Consider the following 14,896-nt stretch of genomic DNA (forward strand, 5'->3'; position numbering starts at 1 on the left):
CGGCAGCCATCAAGAATTATTTTATATCTGCATTTTATATCTGCTCTTTCTGAATGTAAATCCATCAGCATGGAATTTTCACCAAAAGACTTCTTATTATATCTGAGGTTAAATGAACGTGGTACTGCTTAGGCATCTAGAATGTTTTTATTATATCTTTGCCTACCAACATAGCAGCATAGGGTTTTACTAAAAAAATCTTCTTATGATGTCTTGCTGATTCTAAATAAAATTGATGCTGATCTGACATCCATTATGGCTAGGTGGCCTCCAGTGGTAAATTGTCAGAAGACACTCACCTTTACAGATCACTCACACATCTCACCTCTGTTTGCCTGAGTTCGAGTCTCAGCTAGACCAACATGGATATGTGAGAGAGCTTGCCAGTTGCTTCCAGTGGGTAAGTGGTTCTTCCCAGGGTGCTTCATCTGCCAGAATTTGTTGGCCACCATGTATATGCTATTATCTGCTCCAAAATGGCTTAAGCCCCACAAAGCCTAAGTCATTGTGGCCACTATGGCAGCCATCTTGAAAATCTTGTTATTGCTATTCAACCTGAATGGAAAGACATATCAAACGGGGTTTTCACCATAAGACTTGTCATGGTGTCTAACTGGTCTTGAATTATTCCAATCTGACATCCATGATGGGGAACCTTTGGGGTTCGAGTTGTCAATGGTACATGCCTTTCCAGATAACTGATATCTCACCTATGTTAACATGGTTTCAAATCTTTTGCTTGGACACTGTGGGTATGTGGAAAAAAAGTTACATTAGCTTCCCATGGCTTTTTGGTTCTACCTGGGATTTTCTTCTACCACATACACTGGCTGACACATATAGCCAGTCATGTTGTTAAAAAAAATGGTCTTAAACCCGTAACAACAACATCCATATGGCCACCATAGTAGCATCTTAAAATCTTGTTATCACTACTCCTCCTACATGGAAAGTTATATCAACTCAGTTTTCACCATAAGAGTGCTTGTGCTGTCTTGTTGGTCCTAAATAAAAATGGTGCAATCTGACATCAAATATGGCCATTTAGGCAGCCATCTTGAACATCTTGTTAATACTGCTTCTAAACAAAAAGTTGTATCCACATGGAGTTTTCACAAGAACTTTTATGAGATCTAGTTGGTCCTAAATGAATATGGTGCAAATCTGACCTCAGATATGACAGCTGTTTTGAAAGCCTTGTTATTGCTTCCAATAGAAAGTCACATTGACATTGGGTTCTCACCAGAAGACTTCTTATGATGTCTAGTTGGTCTTGAATGAAAATGAGCTGATCGGACATTGAGTATGGCCACCATGTTGGCCATCTTGAAAATTTTGTTTCAGAAACTCTTCTGGGTCAGATGCTTGGCAGGATTTTCATCAAGAGACTTCTTATGATTTCTAGTTGGTTCTAAATCAAAATGGTGTCAAGTCATCTTGAAAATCTTAATACTGCTCTACTAGAATGGATGGTCACAATTTGGCATGGAGTTTTCACCAAAAGTCTTCTAATAATGTTTCATTTGTCATTAATGAAAATGGTACTGATCTTGGATTCAATATGGCCACTACTGTGGCTGATTTCAAAACCTCGGTTATAGAATGTCAGAGATGGTTTCAAAACTCGGCAGTAAATAAAAAGAAATGGTCTTAGTTTGAATTCTTGGATATTCTTTTTGGACAGCAGAGTATCTGACACATTGAAGGACTCTTATTCCTTTATTCTTTGCTATGACATGTGCATCTCACGTTCTCAAAAGTTCTCAAGTACAAAACTTAACTTCACATTCTGTGATCCGATATGATCCTTTGACTACATCTGTATCATATAGATTTTACATCCAAGGTAAGGGGGCCATGTTACAAAAGTTTTGAAAGTTCTGTGATTCTAACTATATGTATACCTTTTAAAATTGTAAAAATATCAACATTTTTTGACACTTGACTGTATTTTCTTGGCCAAAAAGTGTTAGGGGAGTGGTAGTGTCTTAGTTGTCAATGCATTGGACATGTGACCAGAAGGTTGCAGGTTTAATTCTCACTTTTGATCAGGCAAGATCGGTTACTATACTTGTCCCAGGGCAGAGAACTATAGTCTACTTTCCTTGATACTATGTAACTCCGAACATGTTGCTACGACATAAAACTTTTACACCAAAACCAAACCACCTCAGTTAGGACTGTTATGCTTCAGTTTGAAATTGATGTTAATATTAAATTCCATTTAAAATTTCATAGGCTTTATTCTAATTTATAAAATTATTTAAACTGATAGTTGTGCCTGCCAGTCTGCCATGGAACTAACAGTGGTCTGGGTTTTAATTTTAACAGTTCAGCAGTGACCAGTGATGTTTACAATAAATCAGTTGTTATCCACACCTGTTCATCAGTAGCATGCTTGACAATGGACTTAACATACTTTCATTTTCAAGGTAAAATTTACAAGTAAATGAGGCATGAAGAGGCTTATTGTTGAGCAGCAAAGTTACACAGTTATGTTTCAGGTTGTTCATTATTATACATATCAGTTATATACATGATTAAAGGTAATTTTTTTTACAGTGGAACTTAATAGTAGTGTAAGATAAATGTATAACAGCAACCAAAAGTGGAGAGGGGTCTGGTGGATTTTGAAGAAGAAAAAATGTGCTTCCAGAAATTTGATTAAAAAAAATTCTTGCTCTGATTTGCAGAAGAAAAAACTTGCGCTCTTCATTATATTACTTGAAAAAAAAGAATTAAACCTGATTTTAAAAAATAATAGTCCCCAGCGCCACCCTACCCCATGAAAAAGTCACTCCTTGGTTATCAAGATCTAGCTACAACCGCTGTTACCTAGCTACCCAATGCATTCATATTTTTTCTTTTGGCATGTGCCGTAACAAAATCAAAGAGGTATGATGGTGTGGGGCTACAAGGTCACCCATGTGGAAACAGCATTTTTTAAAGAAACAAATACTTGCATTATTAATACACTTGTATATGGATTCCATTCCCACCTTATATAATAGTGTTTTCTAAATAATACTGGTATTCTCATTTGCAGTAAATGAATTAAAAACCTCAGTAAAATATATGGTATCAGGAAAAAAAGGATTGAAGCAGTATTGTATGTATTAATTTGAAAGCCGAGACAGACTGCAAACAACAAGGATCCTGATCTGCAATAGCATAATATGCCTTCAGATCAGACCATCAGTGGATGAGATAGTCTTAGTACCCTTGGAGTAAGTATGTAATGTTTCACATATACCCTGTCATATTTTTAACAGCAGTATATATATAAGCATTATGGTTCAGTTGGAAAATAATGATAATTTGAAGGTTGCAAAAATAATGATACAACTCCATGAAAATTAAATGACATGATAATATCAGGGTTTACAATAAGGATACCTTTGATGTAATAGTTTTTGAAGGAAACCAAGTAAACTTGTAATACAGCATTTGTTGCAGATACACATCAGCTTTAAGTGCTAAATTCTGTTTTTTCAATACTTAGTGATGGTTGACAACAAATTACCATGGGATGAGCATATTGGAGCTGTATGTCATGAAGTCATTTGATTTCTCTATTTATTAAGCAAGATAAGGCTATATCCGTCAACAAGACTTAGGATGATATATTACAAAAGCTATATACAATCATACCTAGACTGTTATCTCAGGGAAACACTTATGACTCAAATATTGCAAATTATTCCTCTTGCAAAAAAAGAGCTTGTCGATATGCTGAAAACATCCCAAATGCAGTGAATGATATGTTAACAGTAAGTCAATGAAAATTTTTGAGAAAGGCTTGACTTGCACACAAAATTTCAAACAGTATGGCTTCCTTATATCAAAGTCCTGTTTCAAGCCAGAAAACAAGGCAACACTCCTACTCTAAAATAATTTAGCTAACCTCCTTTCCATCCCAAAACCAACTAAAGAACTCTTTTAAGAAAGGTTTTCAATATTTGGGGTCACTAATTTGGAACAGAAGCCCACATAAATTTGAGGATTGACAAAACAGAATGCAAAATTAAACAAAAAAATTATTATAATCTAATTCAATGGATGAAAACTGGAAGCTGTTTGGTTTGACAAATTCATTACAACAGGTAGTATAAATTTTTAAACATTCCACTTTGTTGTCTCACTCTTTTTATACTGTGTATACTCAATGTACCTAGCTGGAGCATGTTCTGTTTACTGTGTCCATTTATAAAGGTAGCTTATTATCAATGCATTTTTTAATAGAAATTTTCTTATATTGTGTTTGCACCTGTGTACATGTACCCTGTATGTAAATATGCATATAATAGAGGGCCACAAGGAGGATTGGTTGCATGCAATTAATTCCAACCCTCTTTAATTAAATTCATTATTATTATTATTATTATTATTATTATTAATGCCCAGGAAGTCAGTGAGACACAGTATTCTATGAACACTTGTTGATGAATATATTGATTGTCAGCTTAACTGTGAATAGATCTGTTTTATTTAGTTGCATTGTTTTATACTTTTGTCTGCATAACTTTTTTTTATCCCTATCCCTTGATAAAGTAGGAATATGTAGGGTTCCACATGTTTATCCGTTTGTCTGGATATCCATTCTTCCAGGGGGTCAAGTGGTCTGTTGTGCTTACCTTTGTTGATCACAGTTCACATCTCATCTTAGTCCACATGGGTTCAAGTCTTGGCTCAGCCAACCTGGTCATGTTGAAAACTTGCCAGTAAACCACCTATGGGTTGATGGTTCTTCCCATGGCTTTCATTGTGTCTTCCTCCACCACATATAAATATACTGGTGACCATGTATTATCATGAGCTGAAAAATGGTGTTAAATGGTAACCAACCATTCTTCCATTTCACAACAAACTCTTGATAGCAACAAGTCACACATTTATATACCTTTATAGAGGCAATTCAATCTGGTGAACACAACTTGCAGGTTTTTATGAATTGCTGTGAAATTTGGTACATATTGTGGTGATTAGCTAATGACGTACATATTGTATATAAAAAAATTGTAGGAAATATTGCCCATTTACTTGGAATTAGATGCTGTATATGAAGGGAATTTACATGTAACTGACAGTTTTGGTTGATTGCAGTAAATATACTGTGGTTGTCATCACAAGATATTGATGTTGAGTAGTCATTGCTCTGGCAATATTTTCAGGACAGTTTTACCCTATCTACTTCACCTCAGTTCAGTATTGGGGGCTTCGGCACATCTAAGAGCAGATACATATGTATAGCCTAATAGTGTCTCAGAGGTTCTTTCTTTCAGGTCCTAGACTACAGTTTGGAGGGGCAGCAGTTGGGGCAAGGATTAACTTTACGCATTTACATTATTTTAATTTTTTACTCAGTGCACATACTGTTATACAGTGAAGACTGCTGCTATGAGAGACCATCTTTCTTAAAAATCCAGGTTCTCAATACACAAATTTATTGATTACATGGTGTTATGACCTGTCTTGAGAGATTTTGCTTTTTTGGTAGATGGGGTGGTCTATTAAGACAGGATCTACTATATCAGGAGCATGAAACTTGGTGACAAGATGCATATTGATGAAATTCCTCATCCCATAAAAAGTATGTCACAGTGACTCATACTTTCATGCTTCACTAACTTTGGTTTTAATTTTTTTAAATTTATGGTTTTTATTCATGCAGAATGTTTGAAGCTAGTTGATTCTGTGCATCTTTTTTACCAGTAGTAGTACCACACCCATTCAATAAAAGGTCACTAAGCTATATTTGACTGACTTAAGTTCCATTTTTGTGTTTAGCTAGAAACAAAACATTTAAGTGTTTTGTTCCCAGTGTACATACTGTTATGCATGTACCTGGAATCAGGAAACTTGGCAGTGGGATTCATTCTACTGCACCCTCTTGATGAAAGTATGTCTGGAAGCCAATATTTCATGCTTAACTAATTTTGTATTTTAAGTTGAGGTTTTGCATACCGTTAATGCTAGAATCACCAGGCTAGATGATGGTATGCATATCTGTTACTATCACACAATTACAACAAAAAGGTCACTGCAAACATTTCACATTTTACTGGCTTGGGTTTCGTGTTTAACTGCACATACATATATGTCAGTTATTAAACTGGATGATTGTATACATACCTATTTAATAGCACACCAGTACAGAAAAGGTGATTTTCATTTTGCATTCTATTTAGGGACAACAATGTCACACAGCCACAACCTAGGTGGCCGAATTTGACAATCATTAATGTGTTCCTGATCAGAATACAGCTTGTATGACAAACTCTAGAACAAGCTTTTGTAATAACAGCTGTTAAAAGTGGCACATTATATAACACATTCCTATATTTTAACAAAAAGATTTGTTATCACCTGGAATCAGCTTGATAATGTTAGAGTACATTAGCCAAATTTACAAACGTACCAGAACAAAATAAAATCTAATATTTTATAATTTTTAATTTCAGGGTGATTCATTGAGATATTTCTTGAACAGTCTGGATAGAATTGGAAAGATGGTAAGTTGTTGTCAATGTAGAAATATATTTGTCATTGAACTTAGTAATAATTTATTATGTCTGTTTTTCTGGGTCGTTATTCAACTTTTAATTAAGTCGTGCTTATTGCAGTTACATTACTCTCGTCAAGTCACTTGTTTGTTTGTAACATTAAAAATGTGTAACAGTATTGTTAGGTCAGCTTGGTTTCATATTGACAAAAGCTACATTTGAACAGTTTTTGTTTCTACTTTAATGTGGCTACTTTTGCAGTCTCTTTGTCGTAGGTAGAGTTGTTATACTACAGAGACCTATCAGGAATATTGATATGTTATGGCAATACATAATGCATGTATTGCATTGCCACTCTCTGATCACAATGTGTCATATACAAGAAATACAATGAAGTAATTCTGCACAATTATTGATATTTTAAAGTTGATGAAGTATTTCATGTCATGTCAGTTTTCTGTTTCAGATTTTGTCATATAGTTAGTTTTGACAACAAAACACTTTCTTTTCTTTATTTTATGTTTTTTCCTTTTTTGTGGAGGGGACCATGTGGGCTATGGCACCTTCCTTTACATGTCAAGACTTCTCACATCTGTCTGCATGGGTTCTAGTCTCAGCTTGGCCAACGTGGGTACATGAGAAAGTGCCAGTAACTTCCCATGGGGCAGTGATCTTCCCATAATTTTCCTGAGTTCTTCCTCCACCCAAAAATACTGGCTGCACTGTATAGCCTGTCATGTGCTGAAAAATGGCATTAAACCCTCACACAGCCAAACCAAATCTTTGGTTTTGGTGGGATGTAAACTATTCATTGTTTAAGAGCAAGTGCCAAGATGGTGATAAATTGTGAGGACAGTCATAAATCAAGTTGTTTACATAAAAATTGCACAGTGTACTGTATGAATCATGATGTGTATCATGCCATAACCTGTGTATTGTATAGTGATGTACAGCTTAAGTTGGGGCAGGTTATACTCAAGGAAATAAATGTCTCATATTTAATACAGTAACCAAGGATATTCCTACTTTGTAACGTAGGCAACCAACATAAACCTCCACAAAATAATGTCTTGTAATTGGGCTGCAAATGCATGGAATTTTACTCACTTTGAACTTAAAGTGGAAACATTTGTTGGGAGTCAAGCTTGACACAAAAGTTAATTAAGACATATGAAAATGCTTACAATTTTTTACTTTTTGGGGGAACAAAAAAAGGCAGTGTGAAATCAATCAGTGGCAGTCAGTGGCTATGGATGTGTGATGATTACAACTTAAAATGGCAAAGCCATCTTCGCTTTCTCATTGTATATAGGCAAATGACCACCTGGACATGATTTTTTATTGTTTAAATTTGGAGGCAGAGGAGAACAGTTTTGATATATATGTACATGTATGGAACAGCATTTCAACTAAAACTAGAGTCTCAATTATGTCCCCACTTTTTGACATAATTGTCCATCATGTTATGTCACCTAGCACATCCCTATCCCATCATCTGACTACCTTTGTTATGTACATGTAGCACATGATAACATCTTTTGGCAGCATAAACTGTTATGTCCCACAAACAAGAAAACAAAAAAAGAAAATATCTAGTAACTTAAAGTTTGTTTGTATAAAGTTTGTTCCATTATGAAATTGTTAAAGTGCAAGTTGGTGTTTTTAGAGCTTAGATTAGGATTCATACATTGAAAACATTGAAAGTACTGGATTTGGGCTTGGAAAATTCAAGGCATTGATATGCTTGAAAATTGACATTATAGTTTCAGAGTTCTTGAAAAATCTTTTAAAATCACTTTTGGTCCCTCTAAAGTTGTTTTGGGCCATTTATTTTGTCCCTTGTTGGTTCATCAGCAATGTTGCTCTTATGTGTTGCCAGATCTCCATTGTTTCAGATGTTTGGAGGGTTATACCATTCTTCATTTTGTGCATGATTTTCACTATTACTGTATATATTTTAAGCCCCAGAATGTCTTGGAAAAGTTTCTGAATATCGCTTGAGCAAAGCATACAAACCCATTTAAAACAGTTAGGCAATCAGTTTAATCCACAACAAATATCCAGATTTTCAGTGCATCACAACAGATGTCATGCCCTCAAATTGTGAATCTCTAATACTTTTACAGTTATACAAATTATACTTGCTTATAAGTCCAACTGCTAACAACAAAGATCCTGATCTGTCATAGCATGATGTGCTTGCAGATCAGGGTCTGTTTTGTTTGTTCTACTGATTACTCCTAACAAACTGCACAGATCCAGATCTGCTGGAACATTATGACTGGTCTGGGTCTAAACAGTTTGCAGTTGGATTTGATGTGTGAGTGTCTTGTCCCTTTTAAGATAAGTTTATATGGACTCTTCTGTGTTTATACAGCTCAAGGACACTTGATATCAACAAAGAGTCTGAGCTAAAAATAAAAAAAAACCTCCTTTGTTTTTATTTGGCATGGAACATTCACATAATTCGACCAGAAGTTTATACAAAATTAATCATGAAGGAAAATCCAGTCCAGTGACCATGTGATACTGTAATTCCCATCTATATGAACAATTAGACAAATTTAGGATCTTTGCAACCAACCCCGAGGGGTGCATTCACTGGAAGAAGGTACATTCATGTTAAATAAAAATTGACTGATAAAAAAAGTACAAATGGCACATAAATAATAATAACAAATTATATTGAGAAATGAAATATGACCAGGCCAATTCAAAGGATCATGATTCAGTGAAAATTAAGAACTGAAGTCCCATAGTGTTGACTGTTTTTTACATGACTAAAATGGCTGCTCAAAGTGGGTCCATCTGTATATCAAGCCTTTTAAGAGGGTAAAGTACACCTGTCCCTTTGCTTATGGTGTTACATGTAGATAGTGGCTTTAGTTGCTGGTTTACATTTTAGTCTTAACCAAACATCATTAAAGAGAAAATGACCTTGTTTGTAATTGTTGTTCTTTTGTGTTCTCTCCATAGATATCCATGACCTGACATACCAACCATGTTTTATAACTTTCACACAGGCAGCATACACCTGTAGTTCAGGATCACAAAATAATAGCTTGTACATGTTCCTAATGTCACACCTGCATCCAACAGCCTTGCTCATGCTAGCCTGTATTCATTGGTACATCTTCACTGAAGTATCAATTACACAAACAGTGTACATGCCTGTTGCAATGCATTTACACCAGTACAATCACAGCTGATATCAGGTTCTATTCTATGATGCATTTTTGTAGAATTTACACTGATCTCTCCAAAATCATGCAAAAAATATAACCAAAAGTGGAAAAATAGCACATCGTATTACAAACCCTACTTTTATTTCTTTGTGAAATCCCTTCTTTATTTAAAATATTTACCCCTTTTCTTTAAATTGAGGGTGCAAATTCTCCCCCAAATTATTATGTTTAGAATAGACTCAGCTATTATATTTTTTTATGTCCTGGTTTTTAATAATAACATCACTCATGAACATTTGCTGCCATCTTTTGGATCATCCTCCAATTACAGATACAGTATATGGGATAAATTGATTACAAATGAATTGAAAATGATGTGATTTCAAGTAGACACATACATACATACATACGGATCACTGCATCTCACCTCTGTCTACGTGAGTTCAAGTCCAAGGCTCAGCTAGCATGGGTACGTGGGAAAGCCTGCCAGTAGCTTCTTGTGGGTTGGTGGTTCTTCCCTGTGTTTTCCAGGGTTCTTCCTCCACCAGTTACACTGGCCGCCATGTATATGTATAGCCTATCTTATGCTGAAAAATGGCCTTAAACCCTAGAACAACAAGAACATACATACACACACACACACATACCTACATGCATGTATATACATACATACATACATGCAGTATATGCTGAATAGCATGTGAATGAAAAGACTGCTACATTTGACTGAAATGCTCTTGTTTGACTGCAAAAGAGGTGAATAATCTTAGTCGAATGTATTGATATGTACAATGTTTTGTTTTTTTGCTCTCTCCACCAGATATGCGAATCAAACAGTAAGTTTCTTTTCACCATCAGTATTGTAAATATGTTCCAGACTTCATAATTTGATGGAGGACCTGGCCTTTAGTTGCCATTTTTTGAGTGACTTAGCCATTGGCTCATAAGGTACAAAGACAGTATCAATTTCAGAAAAGTTTCCTGGAAGTGTCAGTTTTTTTTACAGCAGATGGATGCCAAAATAATCTGTAGCAGAATCTTTCTAAAATTAGCTTCAGTGAACTAATTTAAATAGATATATACTTTCAAACACATGTTTGCAATCAGCTTGATAGTTCATGTTGATGTCCAAATCCTCCACATCCAACCCAACAAAAAAAAACAACTGTAAATTGGGGCTTGAAGTTATATGATTTATACTCTTGCTTAGAAGTCAGATCCAACTTCAAAATGCATAGACCCAAATCTGCCATCATATAATGTGCCAGCAGATCTGGGTCAATGCAATTTGTTAGGAATAATCAGTACAATAAACAAAATGGACCTGATCTGCTGGCACATTATGCAACTGCAGTTTAGGGTCTCTGTTGTCTGCAGTTAGACCAAATTTATAATTGAGTAACAAAAGTATTTTATCTGGAGGTATACAATTTGCTTAATTCATGGTGATAGCAATAAAATAGATTGAAGGGAACATGTGCACTCTTTCTCACTTAAAAAAAACAAGTTTACATATTGGTTTTCGTTCATTAGAGAAGTAAAATATTAATCATCCATGATTGCTTTTTCCAATGCTGAGCATATTCATTTTGATTTCTATACAGTCACCAAATGTGACATTGCTGCATTGGCAAAAGCTTGTTAGTTCAGTTAACTTTATTGTGTATATTTATTGCCATAAACCTCTATGTGTTCGTTTGCAAAGAATAGGAAACAAAACTCATTCTTGGAAATTAGCATTGGACCATTGGTCATTACTCTCAAGAAAACTATTTGGACTGACAAAAATTGCCTTTTAAGCAGACCAGATGAACAACACAGAATTCTAAGTAACCATAAAATTCTGTTGAATATTCATTAACTGTAGACACTGTCACCATTCAGGTAACATTCCTTCTGAACATGTGGTTGTCAGATACATGTAACTTGACATTTCCTGAATGCTGACAAATGAACCAAACATAATTCTACTGGTTCTCCTACATAAGCTCTCTGTTTTCATGACTTGGGTCCTGCAACACATTGATCAGAACTGCAGAGATCCAGAACTTGCAGGTCTGAATATCCAGCAGGAGCAAACAGTTAATTTCCGAGACTGGAAGCTTAGAACTTCCTCTCCAGTATGCATTTAAATATTGCCGATCTGGGCAGATTGAGAGATATGGATTTGTCACAATAACTGGTTGTCCTGAGATTTATACTAAATGGAGTTCATTGCACCACATGACAGAAAAATTTTGAGAACTATTTATTGTATATACTCACTTATAGGTCAAGTCCAACTGCAAACAACATAGATCCTAATCTGCTGTAGCATAATGCATATGCAGATCAGGGTCTGTATTGTTTGTTAAACTGAATACTCCTCATAAACTGCACAGATCCCGACCTGCCAGTGCATTATGCGATAGCAGATCTGGGTCTGTGCAGTTTTGCAGTTGGACTTATCTTGTAAGTAAGTGTATGTATGTGTGTATGTGTGTATATATATATATATATATATATATATATATATATATATATATATATATATATATATATATGTTAATCTTTGTCTTAGTTTACAATTAAATAACATGGTGAACAGAACAGCGATGATAAACAGTTTTGTTTTTTTTAAATGACATACCATATGTACCACATAAAAGTTGGGCCCAAATGCAAATAATATCGACCCTAAGCAGTTGTTGCATTATACAGATCAGGGTCTGTGTTGTTTGTTCGCTGATTACTACTAACAGACTGCATAAGCCCAGATCTTGGTCTGTGTGGTTTGCAATTGGATCCAACTTGCATGCATCTATTATGCAATATTACAGTAGAGAGGGCCTGGAAAAGATGCTGCAGTTTAAAGGCATTGCAACAAAACACATTTGAAGAATGTACATATAGCCTTTTGTACATATATTGCATTGATAATAGATGATCTGTCAGATTTTAGAGAATTGTGTCTCCAGTAGGCCACACATATTGTTGCTCTAGACACTCCAATTGAGAACCAAATAACACAACCTAATCATAAAATAAAACAGTTAAAATTGAGGTTAATGGTGCATGCATCAGCATAAATAGTTGTGGTAATTTACTTGGACCTTTAGTGAACAGTGTATTGAAAAACATAAGTTTACTGTATTCCCCACTCTGTATGTGCATCAAACTGAACAGTAGTGTGTACATGGATCTGCATAACATAAAGGTCCTGCAGATCAGAGTAAACATAGTTTGTTCAGCTTGATAGTATATCTTCTTTGATCAGACCAGTGGGACAGGCCTATAAATTTGTGAAAAAGTAGAGGGTATGTTTTAGATTTTTTTGTGGTGTTGTATGGCACAGCACATGTTATATTATGCCAAGGCAATTAAAGTCAAATGCCATACCTAAGAACACACCATCCAATACTGGTGATCAAATCCACAAGTCTGACACCTTTAGCATTTAGACACAACATGCAATAACTAGATGGGATGCTTACTATCAGACAATGAATTCTATCATAAACAGTAGCCAGAATTTCATAAAATTTGGCATGGGGTGGGGGTTGATTTTCATCAGGCATAGGCTTTTTATTAGATAAATATAGTATGATTTGAACTGAACTGTTTCAACCTGATTATGTGGATACTTGGCAGATTTGGGTGTGCTTATTTTGCAGTTGGATGTGCAAATTACACAGGTAAATATGGTATAAAAACCTAGCCTGGATATAGACGTGAAGGTAATAGATACACCTGGCTCTTGTAATAAAATATATGATAGGTAAAAGTGCTCCTCATAATTTATGATCTTGGGTCCCAAACTTTTACTCAGAAGGACTTAAAAGTAAATGCCTTACATTGCAACTTGGGTCCATGTTAAAGTGATAAAATTGTATGTTGCATGACCAGAATTTTATATAGAAATCAAAAATAAAAACATATTAAAAATATTTGCCTGATTGTATCATTTTTTAACAAAATCTTTATTTCCAAAAGTTTTAGTGACTTTTCTTTCTTTTTTTCCCTTTTTTTTTTACTGTGCCCTACTTCTAGAATTTCTCAGAAACTTGCATTTGGTTTTACACAAGAACTGAAGTAGAGTAAAACCTATTTTGAAAACCGGCTGTTTGGATGACCACTGTTTTGGAAGACTGCCTGTCAGGAAAAATTAGTCTTGGGGGTCCAGATCAGAGCACTTTTTATGCACACATCACCTGTAATAATAGTATATAATGACCTCTGAATGACAGACTACCTGTCCCAAGACAGAGTTCCATAAGGAGCATATTTGGACATTTTCTGCAGAGAAATTAACTAGCAAACACATAAAGAAATAATTTGTAATGCTTTAAATTATGCAAAACAATTTAATTTTGAGCATTTAGTTAGATTTCTTTATGTATTGCTAACAATTTTGTTTTTAGTTTTTACATAAGGCCCCATTGAATTAATGAAACAGAATTAGTTCCCAAACCAGGGAATAAAATACACCATTTGTTAAATTCTTATCTAGAACTGTTTTTATTGGCATGGAGGGGGTGTTCAATCTTCACTTTTGATATCACTGCTTCTCATTGGATGGTCATATCATCATGCAGTTTTCACAAATAGACTTATGTCTGCTTGATACTAAATGAAAATGGTGACAATATGACCTCCAACATGGCTGCCAACTCTTGTTATTGCAACTTTACCTAAAGGAAGTGGTGCTGCAATTACTGCTCCATCTGAATAGATGTCAACAAAAACACTTGTTCATAAAGGAAAATGGTGCCAGTCTGATGTATATTATAGCCACCAGTAATGCTTCTAAATGGAAAATCATACTTTCATGGGGTTTTCACCAGAAGACTTCTGATGTCTAGTTTGGTCCCAAATGAAAATAGTACCAATCTGATATCCAATATTTCTGCCACAGTTGCCATCTTGAAAATCTTGTTATGGCTGTTCCTCATGAATAGATCAACACATCAGCTTGGGATTAGTCTCAGATATTTCATATAATGTCTTGTTGATCCTAAATGTAAACATGTTAATATGATGTCCAGTATGGCAATCACAGCAGGCATATTGAAAATCATGCTATCACTGCTTCTCCTGAATAGATGGTCATCTCACCATGGGGTTTTCACTAAAAGGCTGTTTATGATGTTGGTCCTAAAGGAAAATTGTGCTAATCTGTTGAACATGGCTGCCACATTGGCCATCTTGTCAATCTTGTTATTGCTACTT

General features: G+C 35.1%; 1 protein-coding gene across 1 annotated transcript in view; it reads left to right on the plus strand.

Annotated features, from left to right (window-relative positions):
• Window positions 1-14,896, plus strand: part of LOC149803810 (guanine nucleotide-binding protein subunit alpha-12-like) — a 58,635-nt gene that overhangs the window by 20,802 nt on the left and 22,937 nt on the right. Inside the window, exon 2 of the mRNA XM_089953621.1 lies at window positions 6,462-6,512. Within this exon, the coding sequence (XP_089809747.1) occupies window positions 6,462-6,512 (51 nt within the window). The remainder of the gene's footprint in view (window positions 1-6,461; window positions 6,513-14,896) is intronic.

The sequence above is a fragment of the Sinohyriopsis cumingii genome, chromosome 3 (assembly GCF_028554795.1).
Source record: "Sinohyriopsis cumingii isolate HCF-2022 chromosome 3, ASM2855479v2, whole genome shotgun sequence".
Classification (NCBI taxonomy): Eukaryota; Metazoa; Mollusca; class Bivalvia; order Unionida; family Unionidae; genus Sinohyriopsis; species Sinohyriopsis cumingii.